Here is a 23,571-nt window from a genome sequence, read left to right on the forward strand (position 1 = left end):
CCAAGTTCTTATCAAGGACCCAACAAACAATAAAAGGGGATTTTTAAAAATGTTTTTAAAGGATCATCGGTCTAATAAATTTAATTCAAATCAAAGGACCTTTTTTTTAAAAGACCATCCCAACAATATATTTGGATTTTTTGGGATTTTTTGTTAAAAGACCATCGGTCTAATAAACGTGAATTTTTTAAAGAATTTTCTTCAAAGGACCATCGGTCCAATAAAAATTTAAAGAATTTTTTCCAACCACCATCGGTCCAATAAACGTGGATTTTTTAAAGAATTTTTTCCAACCACCATCGGTCCAATAAACGTGGATTTTTTAAAGAATTTTTTCCAACCACCATCGGTCCAATAAACGTGGATTTTTTAAAGAATTTTTTCCAACCACCATAGGTCCAATGAATTTGGTTTTTTTTTAATTTTTTTTCAAGGACCATTGGTCCAATAAATTTGGATTTTTTAAAGAATTTTTTCCAAGGACCATCGGTCCAATAAACCTGGATTTTTTAAAGAATTATTTCCAAGGACCATCGGTCCAATAAATTTGGATTTTTTAAAGATTTTTTTTCAATATACCATCGGTCCTATAAAAGTGGTTTATTTAAAGATTTTTTTTAATAGACAATCGGTTAAATAAATGTGTTTTTTTAAGATTTTTTTCCATGGACCATCCCACCTATAAACGTGGAGTTTTTAAAGACTTTTATCCAAGGACCTTTTGTCCAATAAAACTGGATTTTTAAAAAATGTTTTCAAGAATTTTTTCCAAGGACCATCGGTCCAATAAACGTGGATTTTGTAAAGAAATTTTTTCCAAGGACCATAGGTCCAATTAACGTTGATTTTTTAAATAATTTTTTCCAAGGACCATCGGTCCAATTAACGTGGATTTTTAAAAGAATTTTTTCCAAGGACCATCTCACCCATAAACGTGGATTTTATAAAGCATTTTCACCCATAAACGTGAATTTTTTAAGAATTTTTTCCAAAGACCATCTCACCCATAAACGTGGATTTTATAAAGAATTGTCACCCATAAACGTGGATTTTTTAAAAAAATTTTTTCAAGGACCATCTGTCCAAAAAACGTGGATTTTTAAAGATTTTTTTTCCAAGGACCATCTGTCCAAAAAACGTGGATTTTTAAAGATTTTTTTTCCAAGGACCATCTGTCCAAGAAACGTGGATTTTTAAAGATTTGTTTTCCAAGGACCATCTGTCCAAGAAACGTGGATTTTTAAAGATTTGTTTTCCAAGGACCATCTGTCCAAGAAACGTGGATTTTTAAAGATTTGTTTTCCAAGGACCATCTGTCCAAGAAACGTGGATTTTTAAAGATTTGTTTTCCAAGGACCATCGTTGCAGTTAACGTGGATTTTTTAAAGAAATTTTTCCAAGGACAATCTGTCCAAAAAACGTGGATTTTTTAAAGATTTTTTTTCCAAGGACCATCGTTCCAGTTAACGTGGATTTTTTAAAGATTTTTTTTCCAAGGACCATCGTTCCAGTTAACGTGGATTTTTTAAAGATTTTTTTTCCAAGGACCATCGTTCCAGTTAACGTGGATTTTTTAAAGATTTTTTTTCCAAGGACCATCGTTCCAGTTAACGTGGATTTTTTAAAGATTTTTTTTCCAAGGACCATCGTTCCAGTTAACGTGGAATTTTTAAAGTTTTTTTTTCCAAGGACCATCGTTGCAATAAATTTGGATTTTTTTAAAAAAAATTTCAGGTCGGAAAATTTTGTATTTTTTAAAGAATTTTTTTCCAAGGACCATCGGTCCTATAAACGTGGATTTTTTAAAGATTTTTTTCAAAGGACCATCGTGGATTTTTTAAAGAATTTTTTCAAAGGACCATCGTGGATTTTTTAAAGAATTTTTTCCAAGGACCATCGTTCCAGTTAACGTGGATTTTTTAAAGTTTTTTTTCCAAGGACCATCGTTCCAGTTAACGTGGATTTTTTAAAGAATTTTTTCCAAGGACCATCGTGGATTTTTTAAAGAATTTTTTCAAAGGACCATCGTGGATTTTTTAAAGAATTTTTTCCAAGGACCATCGTTCCAGTTAACGTGGATTTTTTAAAGTTTTTTTTCCAAGGACCATCGTTCCAGTTAACGTGGATTTTTTAAAGAATTTTTTCCAAGGACCATCGTTCCAGTTAACGTGGATTTTTTAAAGATTTTTTTCCAAGGACCATCGTTCCAGTTAACGTGGATTTTTTAAAGATTTTTTTCCAAGGACCATCGCTCCAATAAATGTTGATTTTATAAAGATTTTTTCAAAGAACCATCGTTCCAATAAATTTGGTTTTTTTAAAGAATTTTTTTCCAAGGACCATCGATCCAATAAACGTGGATTTCTTAGATTTTTTATCAAGGGTCATCATAACAATAAAACTGGATTTTTTAAAGAATTTTTTCAATAGACCATCGGTCCAATAAATGCCACTTTTTTTTAGAATTTTTTCCATGGACCATCGTTCCAATTAACGTGGATTTTTTAAATAATTTTTTCCAAGGACCATCCGTCCATTAAACGCGGATTTTTTTTAAAGATTTTTTATCAAGGACCATCGGTCTAATAAACGTGGATTATTTAAAGAATTTTTTCCAAGGACCATCGCTCAAATAAACATGAAGTTTTTAAAGAATTTTTTTCTAAGGACCATCGGTTCAATAAACGTGGATTTTTTAAAGAATTTTTTCAAGGGACCATCGATGCAATAAACGTGGATTTTTTAAAGAATTTTTTGCAACGACCGTCGGTCCAATAAACGTGGATTTTTTAAAGAATTTTTTCCAAGGAACATAGGTCCAGTAAACCTGGATTTCTTGAAAATTTTTTTCCAAGGACCATTGGTCCAATAATCGTAGATTTTTTTAAGATTTTTTTCCAAGGACCATCATTCCAGTTAAGATTTTTTATCAAGGGCCTTCCTAACAAAAAACCTGAATATTTTTAAAGAATTTTTTCAAAGGAATATCTTAATAAAATAAACCTCTGGAGAAAAAAATCAGAGGTTTAAAAAAAAATCCGAAATTGTTTACTAAACTAGAGTCAAGCCCAGTTTCCAAACTGTCTTATTTCCTCTAATTTTTTGATTTTTTGTTTCAAATTTTTATAGACCTCATTCAGCAGACACACTCAATTCATTCATATTCTCTTCATTCACATTCTCTTAGATTGTTTATTGTTGTTTTTACATCACGCATTCTTTTTTGAGAAGTTTAAGACAGGCTTCATATCTGTCATAAATAAGCCACAGCGATGACTTACAAGAGATGTCTGATAAATGTTGAAAGAAAATCATTGTTGTTGTCAGCCAACAAACAAAACAGTGGTATTTTTTGTTTTTGTAAAAAAAATACTTGTTTTCATCATGCCTCATATAAACATTGGCGTAGCAAATCTTAATGGCGAGGATCCTAATTTTGTATACTGAAACTGTAAATATTTTTGAAGATAATGTAGGAAAATCTCGAAGTAATAAAGATCAAAAGACAAACAAATTTCCAGAGAAATCATTTAAATCTCCCTAAGATTTCAATTTTATAAAAATTGCCAACGCCGCTATTTAATCCAAGTCTTTGCAGGCCTCTTTCACGTATTTTACTTAAAGAGGAATATCATTTTTGAATATCTTTTTAATATCCCACCTTTTAATTTCTAGCCACGCCTCTGTCCCATAAGCCACTCTTCTCTCATATTTTATGCAGCTAAATACTTTTTAAATTGTATTAACCTAATTTTTTAAAACATCATGCATAGTTTTTGCCTCAACAATCAGCCAGCCGTCCAGAGATGACTTATTTACCACAAAAGTGGCTGAAAGACTTGTGTCCAGGGAATAAGAAAACTGCGCATATATTTACGTATGTACGCACGTACTTATGCGATAACAGTTGAAAATGCATTCAGGTGGAAAATCCGTTGATCTGTGGCATCATCGTCATCCACAGCATCACCATCAACGTCGAGGTCTTTTGGAAAATAACATTGCCACCAAGACTGTTAACTCTGAGCACAACTTGCCAGACTCTTCAACGTATTTCTGTCACTCCGATGGCTCCTTCAAATCCCACACATTTTCATAGCTGCATATGTGTGTGTGTCTGTTCATCTTTTCCATTTCATCCTCTTGTCATCCAGACACAAAACATATTTACTCGGTGACATTTGGAAACAAAACTGGCAATCTTCAGCTTCGTCTACGTCCCGATCAACACAACCCAATTCTCTACAAACATGTCTACGATGTACCAATGTTAGATACGCCATGTTACGGTTGTCTATAGCATTCTTTATTAGTTTACTCAAGGAATTCGAATCTTAGATATGTAAATACATATGTGAGGGCATATGTTTATCTTCGCATGTATTGTTGTAATTGTTGCACACTTATTTTGTTAGTTTATTAGTTTCGGAGAGGCCATGGCGAGTGTGTTTCTGGCATTTAATGGATTCCCATAAAATGTTTTGTGACATGACTGTGGCTCATGTAATCCTGAGGAACGTAGTCACATTCATGGATACGAAATGGCTGAGACTGGCCTTATGTGAACTGTGTTACAATTGAAAGTGAGTGCTTGACATACATATTTTTTTGGGCAAGGTGGAACAATGTATGGAAAACTTCTATGGGGTCTGGGTGCACTCAAAACTATTGTGTCAGTGAGGCCGTGCTTATGTTGGTCGACAAATTGAGGTAAATGAGATTGAGACATCAAGAAATTTTGGAATATGGAAAAATAAAATAAATGTTAAATAAATACCAATTCCACTTACAAATCTACAAAAAGTAAACTGTTATACAAATTTTCTGAAAGTCTTATACACTCAAACTTTCAATATCTCACTGTTTTGCAATGCTATTACGTTTAAAGAATGCAATTTTAGACCTTTATAACATTTTTTTAAACTGTTATACAGGCAATATAACTGTTATAATACTGCTAACATATTTCGTTTCTAATAAAATTAGCTATACATCCAAATCCCTCCTAAAATTTTCAAATTATCAAAAATCTAAACTGTTATACAAAAATTCGGAAAGTGTCATACACTCAAACGTTTAATTTTACATTATTTTTTAATGCAATTACGTGTATATAATGTAATTTTGGAATTTAAAACACTTTCTGAAATTGTTATACAGGCACTACAACTGTCATACTACTGCTAACATATTTCGTTTCTATTAAAACTAGCTATAAATCCTAACTCCGCTTAAAATTTGCAAATTTACAAAAAACTAAACTGTTATACAAAAGTTCGGAAAGTGTCATACACTCAAACTTTTAATTTCACATTGTTTTGTAATGCAATTACGTTTGTAGAATGCAATTTTAGGATTGTATACCACTTTTTCAAACTGTTATACATACAATAAAACTGTTATACTACTGATAATATATTTTATTTCTGATAAAATTAGCTATAAATCCAAATTCGACTTAAAATTTACAAATTTAAAAAAAGTAAACTGTTATACAAAAGTGTTATATGCTCAAACCTTTGGTCTCACAATAATTTAAAATCAATTAAGTTTGTGGAATGTAATTTTAGGATTGTATAACACTTTCTGAAACTGTTATACATGCAATAAAACTGTTATACTACTTATAACATATTTTATTTCTAATAAAATTAGCCATAAATCCAAATTCCACTTTAATTTTTCCAATTTACGAAGAAATATAAACTGTTATACAAGAGTTCTGAAAGTGTCATACACTCAAAACAATTAATTTCACATTGTTTTGTAATGCAATTACGTTTATAGAATGTAATATTAGGTTTTTATAACACTTTTTGAAACTGTTATACAAACAAAAAACTTGTTATACCAATGACAAAATGTTATATTTCTAACAAAATTTGTATGAAATTGTGGAATATATCGAAAATTATTACCAAAAACAATTTTAATTTTATGTCGGACGAGTGGCTTTAAGATGACAGCGGTCTGAAGTTGGTTGCAGTATTTTCATCTCACTCGGTATATTCTAATTTTGGCCAGATATTTAAGTTACCTCTAGGAAGTTTGAAATTGAAAACGGCAGATATATGCCAAAATTTTGAAAAGGCACCCATATTACATTTCCTCCTTATCATCCGAATTTGAACATTTTAGGAAAAATTTGTATATAAGTCAAGTGAAATTGAGCATAAACATATGATCTTCGCCTTAATTAGGCAGAACTCTAAATTAAAAAAAAAAATATTTTTTTTTTTAATTAAAAAATTTTTAAATTTATTTAATTTTAGGATTTTTGGGGGGTAAAAACTGTTCCTGTAGAGCAATTTTTCAAAGAAGCCACTTTCTGGTATAGCCTCTATACAATAATAACTCTTGAGCTACAATTGCCCATTTTAGCTGGACTTGGACAAAAAAATCGCCTTACTTTTCCCAAAATTCTTTATTTCCCCCTGTTTTTGCCCACTGTCTCGCCTGGCATTTTGTCGAAGAATTCTAAGAATGATATGCCCTGACATTTCTAGTAGTTTGAACATGATTTTTCTGCTTCATGGACCACATGATGCAAAACTAATTCGAAATTAATGTGGCTGTGAGTGTTGGTTGTTTGGCGAGCGAACGAACGAGCGAGCTCTGCAAACAAACGCACCACGCTGCTGTGGCTGCGGCTGGTGCATTCGAATTTTCGTTACATGTCAAACAATAAACAACAACAACGACCTTTCGTTCAGGGTGAATGTTGTAGTTGTTGGATTTGTAAATAATGGCAAAGTAACAACTATTCCTAACATGGGGTGAAATACCTTCAACGTGTGTTAGACAATAGGCCATGGAAGCTTAGGGTGCTTCCGTTCGGCATTTGCAACAATTTCAAGTGTTTACCAAACACAAGGTTCGAGCACTTGTTCCTCGCAGCAATAACATCATTCAGTTTAGACGAGCGACGAACGATGTTTATCCATCTCACTTGTTAGATAAACATTTGAAGGACGACGACTACGCCGAACAATTGTTGTTACACGCGTAATGTCCATACAAACATACAATGCGAATTTGTTTGCTCGGCAAGTGAGTGAGTTTGGCTGCATTGAGTGGGTGACATGAAAGGATGGATGGCTGGCAGGATGGATGGTTGGTTGGTAAGGCTTCCTTCCCACATGGAGCTCAAAAACGCACTTGGCACTTGTTCGTCTTCCAATTGTTACATTTATTCTCATAACAAGTTTTTTTTTATCAATTTTTATGGTACTCATCATCAAGTTCCTCGGAGGTGGGTGGGGGGTAAATGCGAATTTCAAGTGTTTACCAAAAGCAAACAACAAGAGATTCCTTTCATATATTTTGCTTCGTTTTTAAACGCATTTATGTTTTTTTCTTCTTTGTTTCCTTTTGTCCTGCTCATCTATTTCCTTGGTCTGGTGGTGGTGGCGGCGGCGGCCTGTTTGTGTACTTTACAACGGGTGGCATCAGTATCAGCCAGCCATCAACCCTCCTGCTGGTTGGGAAATCGATGTTTAGCTGTTGTGGGTCTTTGTTGTTGCTGCTCCGGCTCCTGATGTCGTTGCATGCCAGTGAAAATATTCACATCCTTTTGTTCGGCATAATTGCTATTTTACCGAACAATATGAAACACAAGTTGAACATGAAATTATGTTTCAAATCGTTTTGTTTCCCCCTAGACTGGTGTGGTATTCTGCTCAGCCACCCGGGCCATCCATCCATCTATTCATTGAATGGGTGAAAAAAGTTCCGGGGGTTGTTTTCGTTTCCTTCGTCCTCTCCTTGCGTTTAAATGTTAAACTTGTAGAGCAATAAAATAAAGTGTTGCTGAATGGTTATTGAAGTTAATTTAAGTGATGCTTAAACAAGTGCCCGCTCGATGTGAACATGTGTTTCGAAAACAACAACAACCAACCATCCAACACCCCACAAACCACCAGCAGCCTTGGCTTTGTTTTTTAAGCAGGCCATAAGGATACCAAATAAAATTGGGTTATTGTAAAGCTGTTTGTTGTAAGGCATGGATGAGAGGGTGTAAGGGGGACAGGATATCGGGTGGTTGTTTGATTTAACTTTGGTTATAATTATCCTTACTTTGTGGCCAATTGAAAATACATTTAGGAAGTTCTTTAAGTTTCTGTTCTCAGGCCAGGGGGACAATAAGAGGATATCCGCACACAATAATCAGTGTGGGAACTTTTTTATAAAAGCGAGGTGAATTATTTTTTCTAGCCTGCTAAGACTTCAGAATATAAAATAGAGGTCTTCCAAGAAAGTGCACTTTTTTTATAGAGGATAGATTTTTGCTAAAGGTATTCAGAACTATATTCGGATTTCAAAAGAAATTTTCTCCCTCCAGTGTTGATCTTCCCTTTTAAAAATTCAATAACGAGGAGCCTTCTTATTATTGAGCCGGAAAAGAGTGCCGATGGTGGGACGTAACCACTATGAAAGGCATGTTAAAAGATTAAAATTCTTAGTTATGTCACCAGAATCACTTAGGTTTTAATTTTTTATTATTTTTTAATTCCTTCGAGTTGTATAACACTTTTGCAAAACTGTTATACTGCTATTACGAAACTGTTAAAATTCTTAATAATGTCACCAGAATTCCTTAGGTGTTATTTTTATTATTTTTTATTCCCTTTGAGTAGTATAACACTTTTGCAAAACTGTTATACTGATATTACGAAACTGTTATACGAAATTAAAATTACATAATCTCTTCATTTCGCAATATATTTGTACTGAGAAGTGAGATTTTCATTTTTATCTGTTTTGCTCTATGTGCAAAAACTGTTATACTATGTGTAAGGCATAAATAACTAGGAATAAATAACAAAACCACTAACAAGGTATGTTCTATATATTTGACTACAGTTTACTATCATTTTTTTAATTTTTTAACGTAGTATAACACTTCTGCAAAACTGTTATACTGCTAATACGAAACTGTTATACAAACAAAAAATCACATTGTCGCTTAATTTCGCAATGGATTTTACCGAAATGTTAGAATTTTAATTTTTACCTATTATACTCTGTCCGCAAAAACTGTTATACTATGGATAATATATGAAAAATTAGCAATTAATCTTAAATAATAAAAAACTAGCAACAAATTTTGTAAAACTACTTTTAAAAAACTGTTATACTGCGGGTACAAAACTCTTATATTCATTTATGGATGGGAAATAGTGGCCAAAACAAAAAATGTATTCGGAGAAATATGGATCTATAAATGAAAAATCTTACTTTTCTGATTCTGGGTAGTGTTCTGTGGATAAAATCTAAGCTTCAGGGTTTACATCTCATATGTCGGATATAAAATACCCCATTTTCCTTTTTGTCAAAGAATTTCAAGCAAATATAGCCACGTTTCTTCTATTAATTACGTTCTCTGTTCGTGACATTCACAATCATCATTTATCATCACCTGCTCAACTTTAAAACTGAACTTCGAAAAGGTTTTGTAACAACTTTCCCCAGCTAAAAGAGGAAAGCATCAACCTCCCCCACACACTCTTGCCATATATTTTGACAATAAATCTGAATGCAGTCTCAAATCTCAACCTATCTCTCTAGACATTTGAACAATAAAACTCTCCTGGGACCCAAGCTGGTGCTGCATGGAAAAACATCATTTAACCTTTGTCTGGGGGAAATATCTTACGCTTTAAAAAGCGAACAACTTTAATAGAAACTGAAATTTGTTTTATAACAAGGTTAAATTTTTCGTTGAATCATTTTATCTGAACATTTGTTAAATCACACTTGTTTACAATACGCTTGACAGACGCAGCCACCCACCCGGTCTTGTGGAAGCAACGTACCCAATAAATTACACTTTATGATACATAATCTAATCCACAACAGATGAGTCTCGAATGGCAAGTGTAACAAACACACATAAAAGAAACAACAACAACGAAAATAGCTATGTCTGGCATTAGATATCCTCCACAGTACGTACAAACGTAGCAGCACTACCGCTGACACAGCATCCTCGGTTGTTTGCCCGTTAAGTTATCAATTATTTATGAGTGTTGATGTGTGGCAAGGCAAAGTTGTTGCCATCAAGGGGCCAATGAAATAAAATATTTTGTCATGAAAAATTGTGCAAAAAAAAAAGTTAGAATTGAAGAAAAAAAAAAGCAGCATATGAACTAAATTACGTGGCAAGGTTAATTTGATGAATGACTAAGTTTTGTGGGGTTACAGACTTTTAGTTGTCACCCCAAGTCCATTGGGGATTGGGTGGCTCCCAAAAACCTATCGTGTGACACATGATGAATCTTTGGTAAACTTTCATGGAATTTTTCGAGGAAGGTGATAAGGGGCCGCTATCAAAGGACCCATGTTGGCTCGCCCAAAGAGGAAAACTAAAGGTTTTTTTGAAAAACCCCTAGGTTATCCTCAACAATAGTAAATATATATATAATAGAAGATACAGCGTGAGATGAAAAAACTGCAACCAACTTCAGACTACTGTCATTTCTAAGCCACTCGTCCGACAGCTGTTAAAATTATTCCAGTGACAGATCATTATATTGTTAACAAGCGTACAAAACCATTTTGGTGAGAATTTTCCAGAAATAAAGTTATACGTGATGGAATTAAAGCGTGATAGTGTGATTTCTTTATATTTGGCTGGCAAGTGGCTATCGATAGAGTACTCCAGCATTTAAATGTGAATAAATCTTTTGTGTCTCGTACCATCGCTCGTTACCGTGATACTGCTAGCGTAGCCCGACTTCAAGGAAGTGGGCGGAAGAATATAGCAATATCAGCCGAATTGGTTCGAAAGGTAAAAAAGCGACTTGATCGAAACCCGTCGAGTCGCAGTGACCGAAAAATGGCCCCTAAGCTGAACATATCGCAATGCTGCATTCGGCAAATATTGAAAAATGCGCTCGGGATAAAGCCATTGAAATTCCAAAAAGTGCAAGAACTTACACCGCAACAGAAAGAAAATAGACTCAAAAGAGCTAAAGAGTTGCTTCGCTTGGCCGAAAGTGGTTGATTTTGGTTGATTTTCTCGAATGAGAAAACATTCGTTGTCCAGCAGTTTGTAAACAAACCAACAGATCGTGTCTACTTGCCAAAAGGTCAGCTTCGGTTGGCCACCAGAACTTAAGCGTCGGCCATGGTGATGGTGTGGGTCGCCATAACAGCCAATGACCTCTCGTATTAATCGACCGTGGCATCAGAATAAATGCCGAATATTATCGCGAAAATATTCTGGAGGGTGTATTAAAGCCTTGGGCACGCAAACATTTTGGCCGCAGACCTTGGACTTTCCAACAGGAATCAGCACCATCGCACTCAGCACGCGCCACCCAAGAATGGTTACAAAATGAGGTTCCTCGCTTCATTTCCAGCGCACAATGGCCACCAAAATCTCTGGATACCAATCCATTGGACTATTGTGTCTGGAGTATTTTGGAAAGCAAGGTTTGCACTAAAAAATTCCAAAGTGTGGATCAAGCGTTTCGCCGGGAATGGGTCGATATACCGCAGAGCAGCATTTGGGCAGCGTGTGACGGTTCCATTAATTCATACCAAAGGTCACCAATTCGAACAAATCTAAACTTATTCTAAAATTTGATGCTATTTCCGACACTTTTTGCTTTTATTCAATAAAATTTTAAAAAAATAAAAATATGGCGTATGTATATTCTTCAAATTATTCTGAGGTTAACTTCCGATTCCAATTTCGTCTTCTTCATAGGTTTACTGTGAAATAAAATCTTTTTAAAGCCAAGTTTTGGTGTTCTGCTCTCTTTTATTTTCTCATTTCTCTTTAAAAACAAAATAATTTTCCGCAATTTTTCCCCCAAATAAATGACACCAAACATAGGTCACGAAACTCTTTATATCTTTCGGAAGTTTCATATCGAAATATATTAATATCGAAAATAAATAAATAATAAGTTTCTACGATTTTTTTAGGATCAATTCGTTATTCCTTGTCTTTTTAAGGTTTTCACCAAAATGGCGCCCAACATGGGTCACAAAGAACTTTACATACTTTTGGAGGATAAAAAAATATTAAAAATGAAGCTCTATTACAATAAATGCGATACGGTGAATAGAATTCTTCTCTTCTCTTTGAAGATTAAAACACTGGACTAGTAAAAAATGGCGCCCAACATGGCAATATTCTACATATTTTATTCCTGTTCCAACATTTTCCATATATTACTTTGCCCACAGTTCCAAACTGTGTCTCATAACTATGGTTGGTAGAGATGAATAATGTTTTCTTATTATGGCGCCCAACGTAATATCCAACTTCATGATTTATTTCTTGTGTACAATATGTTTATATCTTGTGGATATTAATGAGGATCTTGGAACTCTTTACTGTTTGCGGAGGCTCATCCCTATTCTTAGACCCAATTTCTTACTACATTTCTTATTGTATATAAATGGCGCCCAATGAGAGAATTTCTTTGCTTCTTCTGCTTTAAATTAGACTTCATTATTCCCAATCTCTTAGAAAAAATATTTTGAAATATGTCTTCTTCTTCTTTAAAACTCTCAGTATTTATTTAGAATCCTTACTCCCTAGCCCTTGGGAATATGTTAAATACGATCCAATTGAGCTGATTTGTATTTCCAACTTCCTCAGACACATTTCATAATACAATTAAAAAAGCATCGAGAACAACAACAACAACGACCGTTACAAATTCCGCCGTGTGCCATCAACGCTTCATCTTTTCGTTTTCTTTGTCTTTTCCATATTGGCTAAATAAACTCTCCGGTATAAATTGATAATGTGTGTCCGTGTGTCTGGCTTTAGTCTGGCATTTGAACTATGTAACGGATTCATCAGCAAACCATGAATCAAATTATATAACGATTACAAGCAAATGAATGAATGACTGAATGAGTGAGTGAGTGCCGCTCACAAATGTAAAATGAATGATGACACGTGGCGACAAAATGCCAGGCATGTGGTCGTCATCATTCGTAGCAGTTATCTGCAGTTGAAGTTTTACGGTGATGTGATTTAACAGGAAAGCCATTTAGGGCTTATCGTCAAGCAGTGGAGTTAAGTGGCAACACAGTGGGTCCCATTGGTATTTTTTGGAAGATGAAATAGAAAAAATTGAGAAATAAAGGAATCTAAATAAATTGGCGCCCAATGTGGAATTTATAGGTCTTGATAAGAATAATGTTTAATGTATAAGAATCGGTTATGGTTTCAAATGAAAGCTAGTGCGCCTTCTTGATTCTGATATTTGCCACCAAAAAGGAGTAAAAAACACGATTGTGCCTTTTTTTGGAATGGGGGTTCTAAATGGCGCCCAACGCCGAATCAAGACAACCTCGTTAAATGTCCTAGGTTTTTACAATATTTTTTTGAAGTTCGTCATTATTATAATGGGTTTTGAAGTGTAAATGACGGCCAACATGATCTTCAACGCCTTTGGTAATTAAAAAAAAGAAAACCGATATTGATTGTTTTATGAATTTTTATTTAGTTAAAAATGGCGCCCAATCTGGGATTAAGAAAGAAGCTTTAAACAAAAGTCAAATGAAAGCTATAGCGCGTTCTAGATTCTGATTTCTGCTATCAAAATAGGGTAAAAACGCCATTGTTACTTCTTTTGGCGTTCTAAATGGCGCCCAACGCCGACTTAAGACAACTTCGTCCAATGTCCTAGAAGGTCATCATTGAAGGCTAAATGGCGACCAACGTGGATCTTAAAACCTTTTATTTAATTAAGAATGGCGCCCAATGTGGGGCTAAGAAAGAAGTTTTATATCTAATAAGTAAGTGAAATTTTAATTTTTTAAAAACATTTTTTTCAAGGACTCGAAGAGCCTCAAACGTGGATTTTTTAAAGAATATTTTTTCAAGGACTCAAGAAGCCTCAAATGGGAATTAAGCATCTACTTATAATTGAACACCTGCAGGTCCTTGAGAATCTTTACCTTATTCTTAATTTTAATTTAAGCAAAAATTTTAGAAATGGAATTAAATCACAACCATTTACCACAAAATTTCATAATTGGTTGTAAATGGCGCCCAACGTAAAAATTGATGACTTTTTTCCCAGAATTTTCATTTTTTTCTAGGTCCTCTTCCTTTGGTTTTTGCAATGGTCAAACCCAAATATCTCTCATTTTATAAATGGCGCCCAACGTATTTCATATTCCTTTTGATTTATCCCTCTTACTTATTACAAAAACTGCAAACATATCTGAAAATCTCCTGATATTTTAAAAACCATTACCAAATCTTCCACCACTGTGTCTACTACCCCTTGCACTCTTTTGGGAACCCACAAGGACACGTGTTGGGTATAAAGAGAACAAATCTTAACTGCATTGCAATTTAACCACTTACTTGGCACAAAAACCTTAACCTACGCCTGCTAACCAACATTTGAGGAACGTAAGGCCATGTAGTTAGTTAGGGAAAACCACCCAAACATCTCTCACACAGTCGAGCAGCCAGGCAGGCAGGCGTTTTAGATTAGCCTAAAATAATATCAGGACATGGCAGCAAATAAAAATCGAAAAGCTTCTTCTGCTCGCAACAACAACAAATAACAACGCTTTAATAAATCGCCAAAAAAATGGCTGTGAACGACGTTCATTCCAATTGCCGCTCGGTGTGTGTGTGCGCGTCTTTGAATTTGAATGGAACTGGATCATAAGCTTGTTAAACAATTAGGATTTAAAACAGTTTTCGTTTAATATTTTCCCATGAATGGAGGATGAGCTAGAGAGCGTGTTGCAACAACAAGCCGACAAATTTATTGGATTCATTTGATTTTCATTTCATCCTTTCTTCGCTTCTCTTCTTTCAGGTTCCATAATGGGTTCAGCTAGCGAAGATGAAGACGATGATGATGATCCGCCACATTTACGCGGACCCCCTCTGGGTTTGGGTATGCTGGGACCAAATGGCCCAGACTCAGCAGGTGGACCATTGGGAGCATCAGATATTTCAGTACAAAGCATGAGCACCGACAGCAAAAATACCCATGACGATTCCGATCAGGTAAGTACAACAACAGCATGAAATAGTAACACCCAATGAAATACAAAACCTAATGAACTAACTGACCAAAGGAAAGGTAAAAAAGCAGAGACCAATAAATATTAAAAGAAAACTGCATTTAACTCCCCCCTCCCTCCAAGCCAAACGGGGAGAAAACATTGATCATCTTCAAAAACCCTCAAATGATTAATGATGTTTGCCAAACAATTACCAAACAAATTTGATTTTTATTTATCATCACTTTTGGTTTTGAATTTCATATGGAACACAAGTGCCAAATGGACATTTGAGTGGTGAATGGCGGGACGGACAAACACACACACGCACAGACATATGAGACAGACATTAAAGTTTCTTTAATTCTTCGTTTTTTCTTCCTATAGGGTTCCTTAGATGGCGATCCTGATGCGAGAGGCGATTCTCAGGCCGAAAACAAAAGTCCTGACGATGCCAACGGTTCAAAGCGAAGAGGTCCGCGCACAACGATCAAAGCCAAACAATTGGAAGTACTGAAAACCGCATTTAACCAAACACCGAAACCGACACGCCACATCAGAGAACAGCTGGCCAAAGAGACGGGTCTGCCGATGCGAGTGATACAGGTGAGTGCGTGTGTATATGTGTGTGTGTGAAAAATTATTGATTAATTGTTAATAGATCTATGATTGACATGTGTACTTGTACTTTGATATTGAATCTAAGAGAAGGGAAGAAATTTGGGATGGGAGTCATGGGAATTTATTGGCCTAGGAAACGATTTTGGCAAAGACCTTTTTGGAATTTGAGAAATGTTCCCATACAAATTTCAGAAAAATTATGAAAAAAATCCTTGGAAAAAATTTTCGCAGAGGCTTATATTTATCTAAAAAAAACTTTGAGATTTTCTTATAATTTTAAGAATATTTCTGATATGAATCTAAAAAAATAAATTTTTTTCCAATACAAATTTCAGGAAGTTTCTTAACAATTTTTAGATAATTTCCTGGGAAAGATTTTGGCAAAAACTTATATTTAAAAAATTTGAAAGTTTCTTATAATTTTGGGAAAAATCTTATATAAATTCTTACATAAATTCCAAAAAATTCTCAAAAATTTTTAGAAAGGAAATTACTTAAAAAAGTTTCAAAGAAATTATTTATTATTTAAAAAAAATAATAAATAAATAATTTTTTTATGAAATTTGAGAAATTTTAACAAATTTCAGAAAATTTCTTAACAATTTCTTATGGGGAGATATGAAAAAAATTCAGAAATTTTCTGAACAGCTTTTCGATAATTTCTTATAGGAAATTATAAAACAATTTCTTAAATAGATGAAAAAACTGCAACCAAATTCAGACTGCTGTCATTTCTAAGCCACTCGTCCGATGGGCCGATGCCGGGAATGGACCAAAATACAGCAGAGCAACATTCGGGTTGCGTGTGACGGTTTCATTGGCCGTTTGAAGGCCATAATTCGTGCCAAAGGTGACCAATTTGAACAGATCTAAACTTATTCTAAAATTTGATATTATTTACGACATTTTTTGCTTTCATTCAATAGAATTTAAAAAAAATGTAAAAATTATGGCATTTGACTATGACGCATTTTTTTTATCTCACCCTGTACATTTTTATATGAAAATATATAGAAAATAAACAAAATGTAGAAATTTTAAATCGCAAAATTCGAATCTTTCTTATAATTTTGAAAAATTGCTGATATAAAATTTTATTATATTCAAACAAAAAAAAAAAAAAAAAAAAATATATATATATATATATATATATATATATAAATTTTTAGAAAAATTTTCATAGGAAATTATGAAAAAATTCCGGGAAATTTCCAATGGAATTATGAGACACTTTTTTGTATAAATTCGACTCCAACAGACTTAGGTTTTAGATATAAAAACAAAAAAAAATATATATATATATAGAAATTGAAATCGGAAAACTCAAATCTTTCTTATAATTTTGAAAAATTGCTGATATAAAATCTTATTCAAAATTAAAAAAAAAGAAATAAAAAAATAGATAAGTTTCATAGGAAATTATGAAAAAATTTTGGGAAATTTCCAAAGGAATTATGCGACACTTTTTAATATAAATTCGATTCCAACAAGCATAAGTTTTAAATTTGAGAACAATTAAAATTTTGGTATATAGAAATTTAAAATCTGAAAATTGAATTTTATTTATAATTTTTTGAAATCTTTTGTTATACATTTTTATATAAATTTTCAATTTTTTTATAATTTTTTTAATTATAAAACTAGTTCATAGGAAATTATGAAAAAATAAATTATGAAATTTCCAATGGAATTATGAGACACTTTCCTATATAAATTCGCCTCAAACAGAGTTAGGTTTTAAATATAAAAATAATCAAGATTGCTGGGCTTCTTATAATTTTGAAAAAATTGCTGACATAAATTCTTTTACAAATTTTCAATATTTTTTTAAATCATTTTTAGACAATTTCTGATAGGAAATCATGAAAAAACTCCATGGAATTGTTAAAAGAATTATGAGACCCTTATCTATATAAATTCGACACTAACAGGCTCTGGTTTTAAAAATTAGAACAATTAAAATTGTTAGAAAGTTGAAATCGGCGAAACTAATCCATTTTGCCTTCCAGGAAAATCACCAAAAAATTTAAAAGTTCTGTATATCCCCTTCCCTTAACTCCAAATCGGTCTGATTTTCAAATGTTCCTTTTCCTCCGAAAAAAAAAAATCAATTTGAATTTTATTGGTTAAAGAGTTGATGGTTGAACCGCCGCACAAAAAAAAACCATGAGCAATGAAAAACAGTCACCATCCAGCGGCAGCAACAACAAAAATACCGCAACAACAACATCAACAGCCACCAAAAAAAAACGAGCTACATTTCATTTCATGGTTTTTACATTTTTATGGTCCATTGTCACGTTCCGACGTTCACTTGTACGTATACAAAATTATAAAGTGTTTACCGAAATTGTAGTAGTTGTATTCGTGTTTAACCAAGACCTCTCCCCTCCCTCTGGGCTTCGCAATTTTATTTTTTGCAAAAAATAAACCACAAAGATTCAACAGAAAATACTAAAAAAAAAGTCGGAGGAGATTGTTATGGCTAAACGAAGCTGAATTCAGACAGTCGTCGCCACAATCAAGAACATGATGCCTGCCAATGATCCAATTACAGAGATCTCTTACAATTTTTCGAGCAAAAACAACAACAAAGAAAATTATTAGATTTATCCAAAATTTTCGAAGCAACATTAACATGGCCAATTGATGGACAGACTCCCATTTTATGTTTGGCTTCCTTTCATTTTTTTTTTTTTTTTTTTTTTTTTGGAAAAAGAAAAATCAAAGCTCTCGAAAATTACAGCAAAACTTGAGGATTTCATCAGAGTCATCAAAGATTGGCGGTGGCAGTAGTAAACTGACTGACGGCTGATGATGACGATCATCGTCTTGGGTTGGAGATTTGAAACGGGTTTTGTTTCGGTTTTTTTCTACAATTTAAGTTTTATCTTCTGTATGACTGACTGACTGACTGGCCACTGAATGATCCCAAACAATTTACCATGGCAGGTGATCTCCTGACAAAATTCAAAATAAAAAAAAACCTTGCAAGACATTATCTTGGTAGTAGCTGCGGAATCTTGATTTTCTCTCCTCTCTTTTATACCGGAAGATGATTGGGCCAAAGTTTTGAGTTGCAGCAGAAAATTTTCCTCAGCAATTAGATAAATGTTTTTTAGCCATAGTCGTTGTTGTTGTTTTTGAGAAATTTAATGTTATTTCGGTAAATGTAGTAATTATTTGAAAGAGTGCATAAAATAATAGCGGCTATGGCCACAACAAAGTTGCATGGATTTTTTTTTTTTTTGAAGCGTGAAACTCTGGTAAAAGTTTGAGAGAAGCCTGGAAAAATAATTTTCAAAGAAGAACCAAAAAAAGGTTTACAGAGTTTTGAGATACATATTAGGTATACAGAAGTAGTAGGCTAAGATAATACACCAGGAAGTACCCACTACTTCGTCACCGAAAAGTCCACCTTAACATTTTAGATTCGCTCCAACAGTTCGTGTTAGGCCATTACAATATCAAATTTGGGATTTCAACCCTATACCTTGACCCAATACTAAATTTAGTACCATTTAATATTTTTCGCACAAATATGGGACGACTTTCCTAAATCACCGTCAAATTCTAACGTGAGACCTACAGACACTTCAATATCAAATTTCAGGATTTCAGACGTGGACCTGTACCCACAATTTTTTGTCACAGGCTGTAGTATTCATTACGAACTTCAAATACTAAATTTGAAATGGTTCCGGTAAATAATGTCTCTAAAATCATCAAAATACCGAATATCGGGGGGTACCGTTATATGGGGCCTATAAGAAGACGTGGAGCTGCACAGACAATTTTCTGCCATAGGCTGTAGTATTCATTACGAACTTCAAATATCGAATTTGAAACAATTCCGGTAAATAATGTCGCTAAAATCATCAAAATACCGAATATCGGGAGGTACCGTTATATGGGGGCTATACGAAGACGTGGAGCTGCACAGACAATTTTCTTACATAGGCTGTAGTATTCATTACGAACTTCAAATACTAAATTTGAAATGTTTGCGGTAAATAATGTCTCTGAAATCATCAAACTACCGAATATCGGAGGGTACCGTTATATGGGGGCTATAGGAAGACGTGGAGCTACACACACAGTTTTCTTTCATAGGCTGTAGTATTCATTACGAACTTCAAATACTAAATTTGAAATGGTTCCGGTAAATAATGTCTCTTAAATCATCAACATATCGAATAACGGGAGGTACCCTTATATGGGAGCTATACGAAGACGTGGACCTGCACAGACAATTTTCTGTCATAGGCTGTAGTATTCATTACAAACTTCAAATACTAAATTTGAAATGGTTCCGGAAAATAATGTCTCTAAAATCATCAAAATACCGAATATCGGGAGGTACCGTTATATGGGGGCTATACGAAAACGTGGACCTACATGGCTCATTTTCAATACCAAAAGTTATGCTGATATAATACACATTTGAGTAAAATTTTATCAACCTACTTCATTTCGTTCGGAAGCTAGAGTAATTTCCACAGACGGACAGACGGATAGACGGACGGACATTGCTAAATCGACATAGATTTTTATGCTGATCAAGAATATATATACTTTGTGTGGTCTAAAATGTATATTGACGGAATGACAAACCGAATATACCCTCCATACTATGGTGGAGGGTATAAAAATATTTGTTTTTTTTTATAAAAATTGATAAGAAAAGATACCCCTGTTCCATTCTACTCTAAAATGTAAAACTTCCCATATTTTGCTCATCACACAACAACAACAACAAACCCCGCCATAGTGCTCTTGAAAAGTTTTTCTCGTCTCCTTGAAAAATGAAAACCAAAGTTTATACGCCAAGTGAATGCGGTTAAAGCCGACGGTTGGTGTTTGTGAAGTCGTCGTTGAAAAATTGCAAAAATAAAATCCTAACCGTAAACCATTAGCCGTCAATATCAGACACCGGCAGACAGGAGGCAAACATAGCCATACATTTTATCCGCCGTCATCCGAAGCCAAGCCAACCATCCAACCAAACCAAAAATCTACCAACAAAAATAGTTAAGGCTAACCACAAAATGCCAAACCATTGCCAATCTATGAAAACAACAACAACTACAACAGGAACAGCAACGCTGTGTGACGATGACAACAACATGAAAATGTTGAAAACAAAAAACGATATTTAAGCGGATTTGAGTTGAGTGGAGTTTATGTTTTGCCAGTGGTTTTAATTCTTTTCGTTGAGAGATGGGGTTTAAACGATGGTTTTGTTGTGCTTAGCTGCCTTGGGAGTTTAAGAGTGGAGATCTTGAAAGAAAAATCTGAGGATATATTTCACATATGAAGAAGTGAATAAATTTCAGATATAAATTAAAAAAGAAAATCCTAGATGCCGGTAAAGATTTGGTCGGTATCTTCTTGTTTCAATAGCCGATTTATTGATTCCGATTGATTTTCCAATCAAGTTAGTAGTATTTTTTGATATATTGTGGTACCTCTCTCTAGAGGAGGCCTTACATCTTATTTCATACACCGAAATTTTGAGGTGTTCGGAACTAAGACTGAGTAAATAACATTTTCAGATAGGTTTTTAAAATTTGGCACAGTTTCATAAAAATGGGCAAGGTATGTTAAACTTTGGTCGAATCCCCAAGAAGGGGCCGCGTCGATTTAAATGGCATTTCCCAACCAAGATAATCCTAAACAACAAACGTCCCGTACAAACAAGACCAGATTTTGGTTATACTTCACCTCATCCGATTTTTGGCAGCTTCCAAGTTCTCTCTTTTTATACCCTCCACCTTGGAAAGGAGGGTATATTAATTGTGTCATTCCGTTTGTAACATCCTTAAATATTCGTCATAGACCCTATAAAGTATATATATTCATAATCAGCATAAAATTCTAAGTCGATTTTAAGATGTCCGTCTGTCTGTCCGTCAGTCTGCCTGTCTGTTGAAATCACGATACAGCCCACATTATTTAACGTAGAGCGTCAAAATTTAGCAGAGCAATTGGTATTGTGTCTAGGATGGTTGGTATTGAAAATGAGATATATCGGTCCACGTTCTGGTATAGTCCCCATATAACGGTACCTCCCGATATTCGATATTTTGATTATTTTTGCCACATTTTTTTACGGATTTGTCTAAAAATTGGTATTTGTTGGTCATAATGGGTTCCAGCTCCGGTGGCGAAACACTGCATGTATGGGTCCATGATTTGGTATAGTCCCCATATAACGGTACCTCCCGATATTCGGTAATTTGATGATTTTTGCCACATTTTTTCACGTATTTGTCTGAAAATTGGTATTTGTAGGTCATAATGGGTTCTAGCTCCGTTGGCGAAACCTTGCATGTGTAGGTCCACGAATTGGTATAGCCCCCATATAACGGTACCTCCCGATATTCGGCATTTTAATGGTTGTTGCCACATTTCTTCTAATGTTTCCTTTACCCTAAGGTGGAGGGTATTAAACGTCGGGCCCGGCCGAACTTAATGTTTTTTTTTTTTTTTTTTTTTTTTTTTTTGACGACTGTAATTTGACAAACCGAGCTCTCTATTGATTTGGGTATATTTCCCATTCTCTGCCAGACTTCCTGGGATTTTTTGTGAGATTTGTGAGTAACGCATTTGCATTCTTCTGCAGCATTCATTCCATGCTAATTTATCTGCTTTTATTGACAGCCTAACAAACGCATTGAACTTCTTGCGGTCGATGAAGCGTAACTGACAAATGGTACCGCAGTTGTCAGCTACATTTCCACAAAGAATCTAGAGGTTTAAACCTTAAAAGACATTTACTAGGAAAAAGAAGGCAAGGCCGCAACAATAAATGCAACTTAATTTTATTTTCATCTATTTTGTTGTTGTTGTTGTTGCTGTTCTTATAGCTTGCCATTTATCAGCATAAAAAACGCATAAATCTTTTTTACAACTCCAAGAGAAACAATAACGAAAAAAAAATTGGAACTTTCATCATAAATATTCATGTTATGCCATGATGGCATAAGAGCAGGCCTCAATGGCATTGTTTTCTTATTTTTTTTCTTTGAGGCAAGGTAACCACGTCGAACTAATTTTTAGTCGGTGGTTTTGGTTACGTTTTATAGATTTTTGAAATGCTTGAATGGTTTGCCATTGCCATGGATGTTGTGGGGCTTTCGTTTTCGAACGGAAGTTATTTAATGAGTTTAAACTGAAGACAACAGTAAAACGTCCGAACAGCCCACAACATCCTCTGAGGCCTATTTTTTGATGTTTTTTTTCTTTCTTTTTTTTAAGATACCTTTGCATATTTGGGATACCAATTTTTTTATTTTCAAATTTAGTATTGAACTTTATGCTGGCAGTAGGAAAAAATGAATTAAGTGCGGAAACGCCCACTTGAAGATGATATGAATTTTAAGATTTTGTCTTGAAATTGAATTTATTTCTAAAATGAGGTTTAAAACATGAGTGGAACAGGAAATTTCAAATGAAGAAATTTGACTTCTACAAATTCATTAATTAAGGTAACGAAATTCTGATAATTTTCCTACTTGTTTCGGAAGTGTATATGGTCAAGGAATCAATGGCCTAGTATGGGGAAAACATTTGCGATTTCCGCTCTCTTACAATTGACTTATTTTTATTTTCAAAAAAAAAATATTAAAAAAAAAAATATGAAATTTATTAAAAAAAATACGAAATTCTTACTTAGTAAAAATCGGAAATTATGGTTCTCTAAAAGTTATTAAAAATGTAATGATCATAGATCTGTAAGTAACCTAAAATGTTTAACTGTTGGGTTATGAAATTATTTATCACATTAAAAAGTGCTCCTCCTTTTATTGTGCACCCTTTAAAAATTCCACTTCATCACCACATACACAGGGTGAGATAAAAAAACTGCAACAAAGTCAAACGCCATAATTTCTACATTTTTATACCCTACAACACTATGTGTTGGGGGTATTATAAGTTTGATTGGGC

General features: G+C 34.0%; 1 protein-coding gene across 2 annotated transcripts in view; it reads left to right on the forward strand.

The window, feature by feature from the left end:
- The window catches only part of LOC131802177 (LIM/homeobox protein Lhx1-like), a 163,946-nt gene that overhangs the window by 114,482 nt on the left and 25,893 nt on the right, over window positions 1-23,571 (forward strand). For both annotated transcript variants that reach the window (XM_059121771.1, XM_059121770.1), the window contains exons 4-5: window positions 14,811-15,004; window positions 15,388-15,606. In XM_059121771.1, coding sequence (XP_058977754.1) covers window positions 14,811-15,004; window positions 15,388-15,606 — 413 coding nt within the window. The remainder of the gene's footprint in view (window positions 1-14,810; window positions 15,005-15,387; window positions 15,607-23,571) is intronic.

Source organism: Musca domestica, unplaced genomic scaffold (assembly GCF_030504385.1).
Source record: "Musca domestica strain aabys unplaced genomic scaffold, Musca_domestica.polishedcontigs.V.1.1 2, whole genome shotgun sequence".
NCBI classification, from domain to species: Eukaryota; Metazoa; Arthropoda; class Insecta; order Diptera; family Muscidae; genus Musca; species Musca domestica.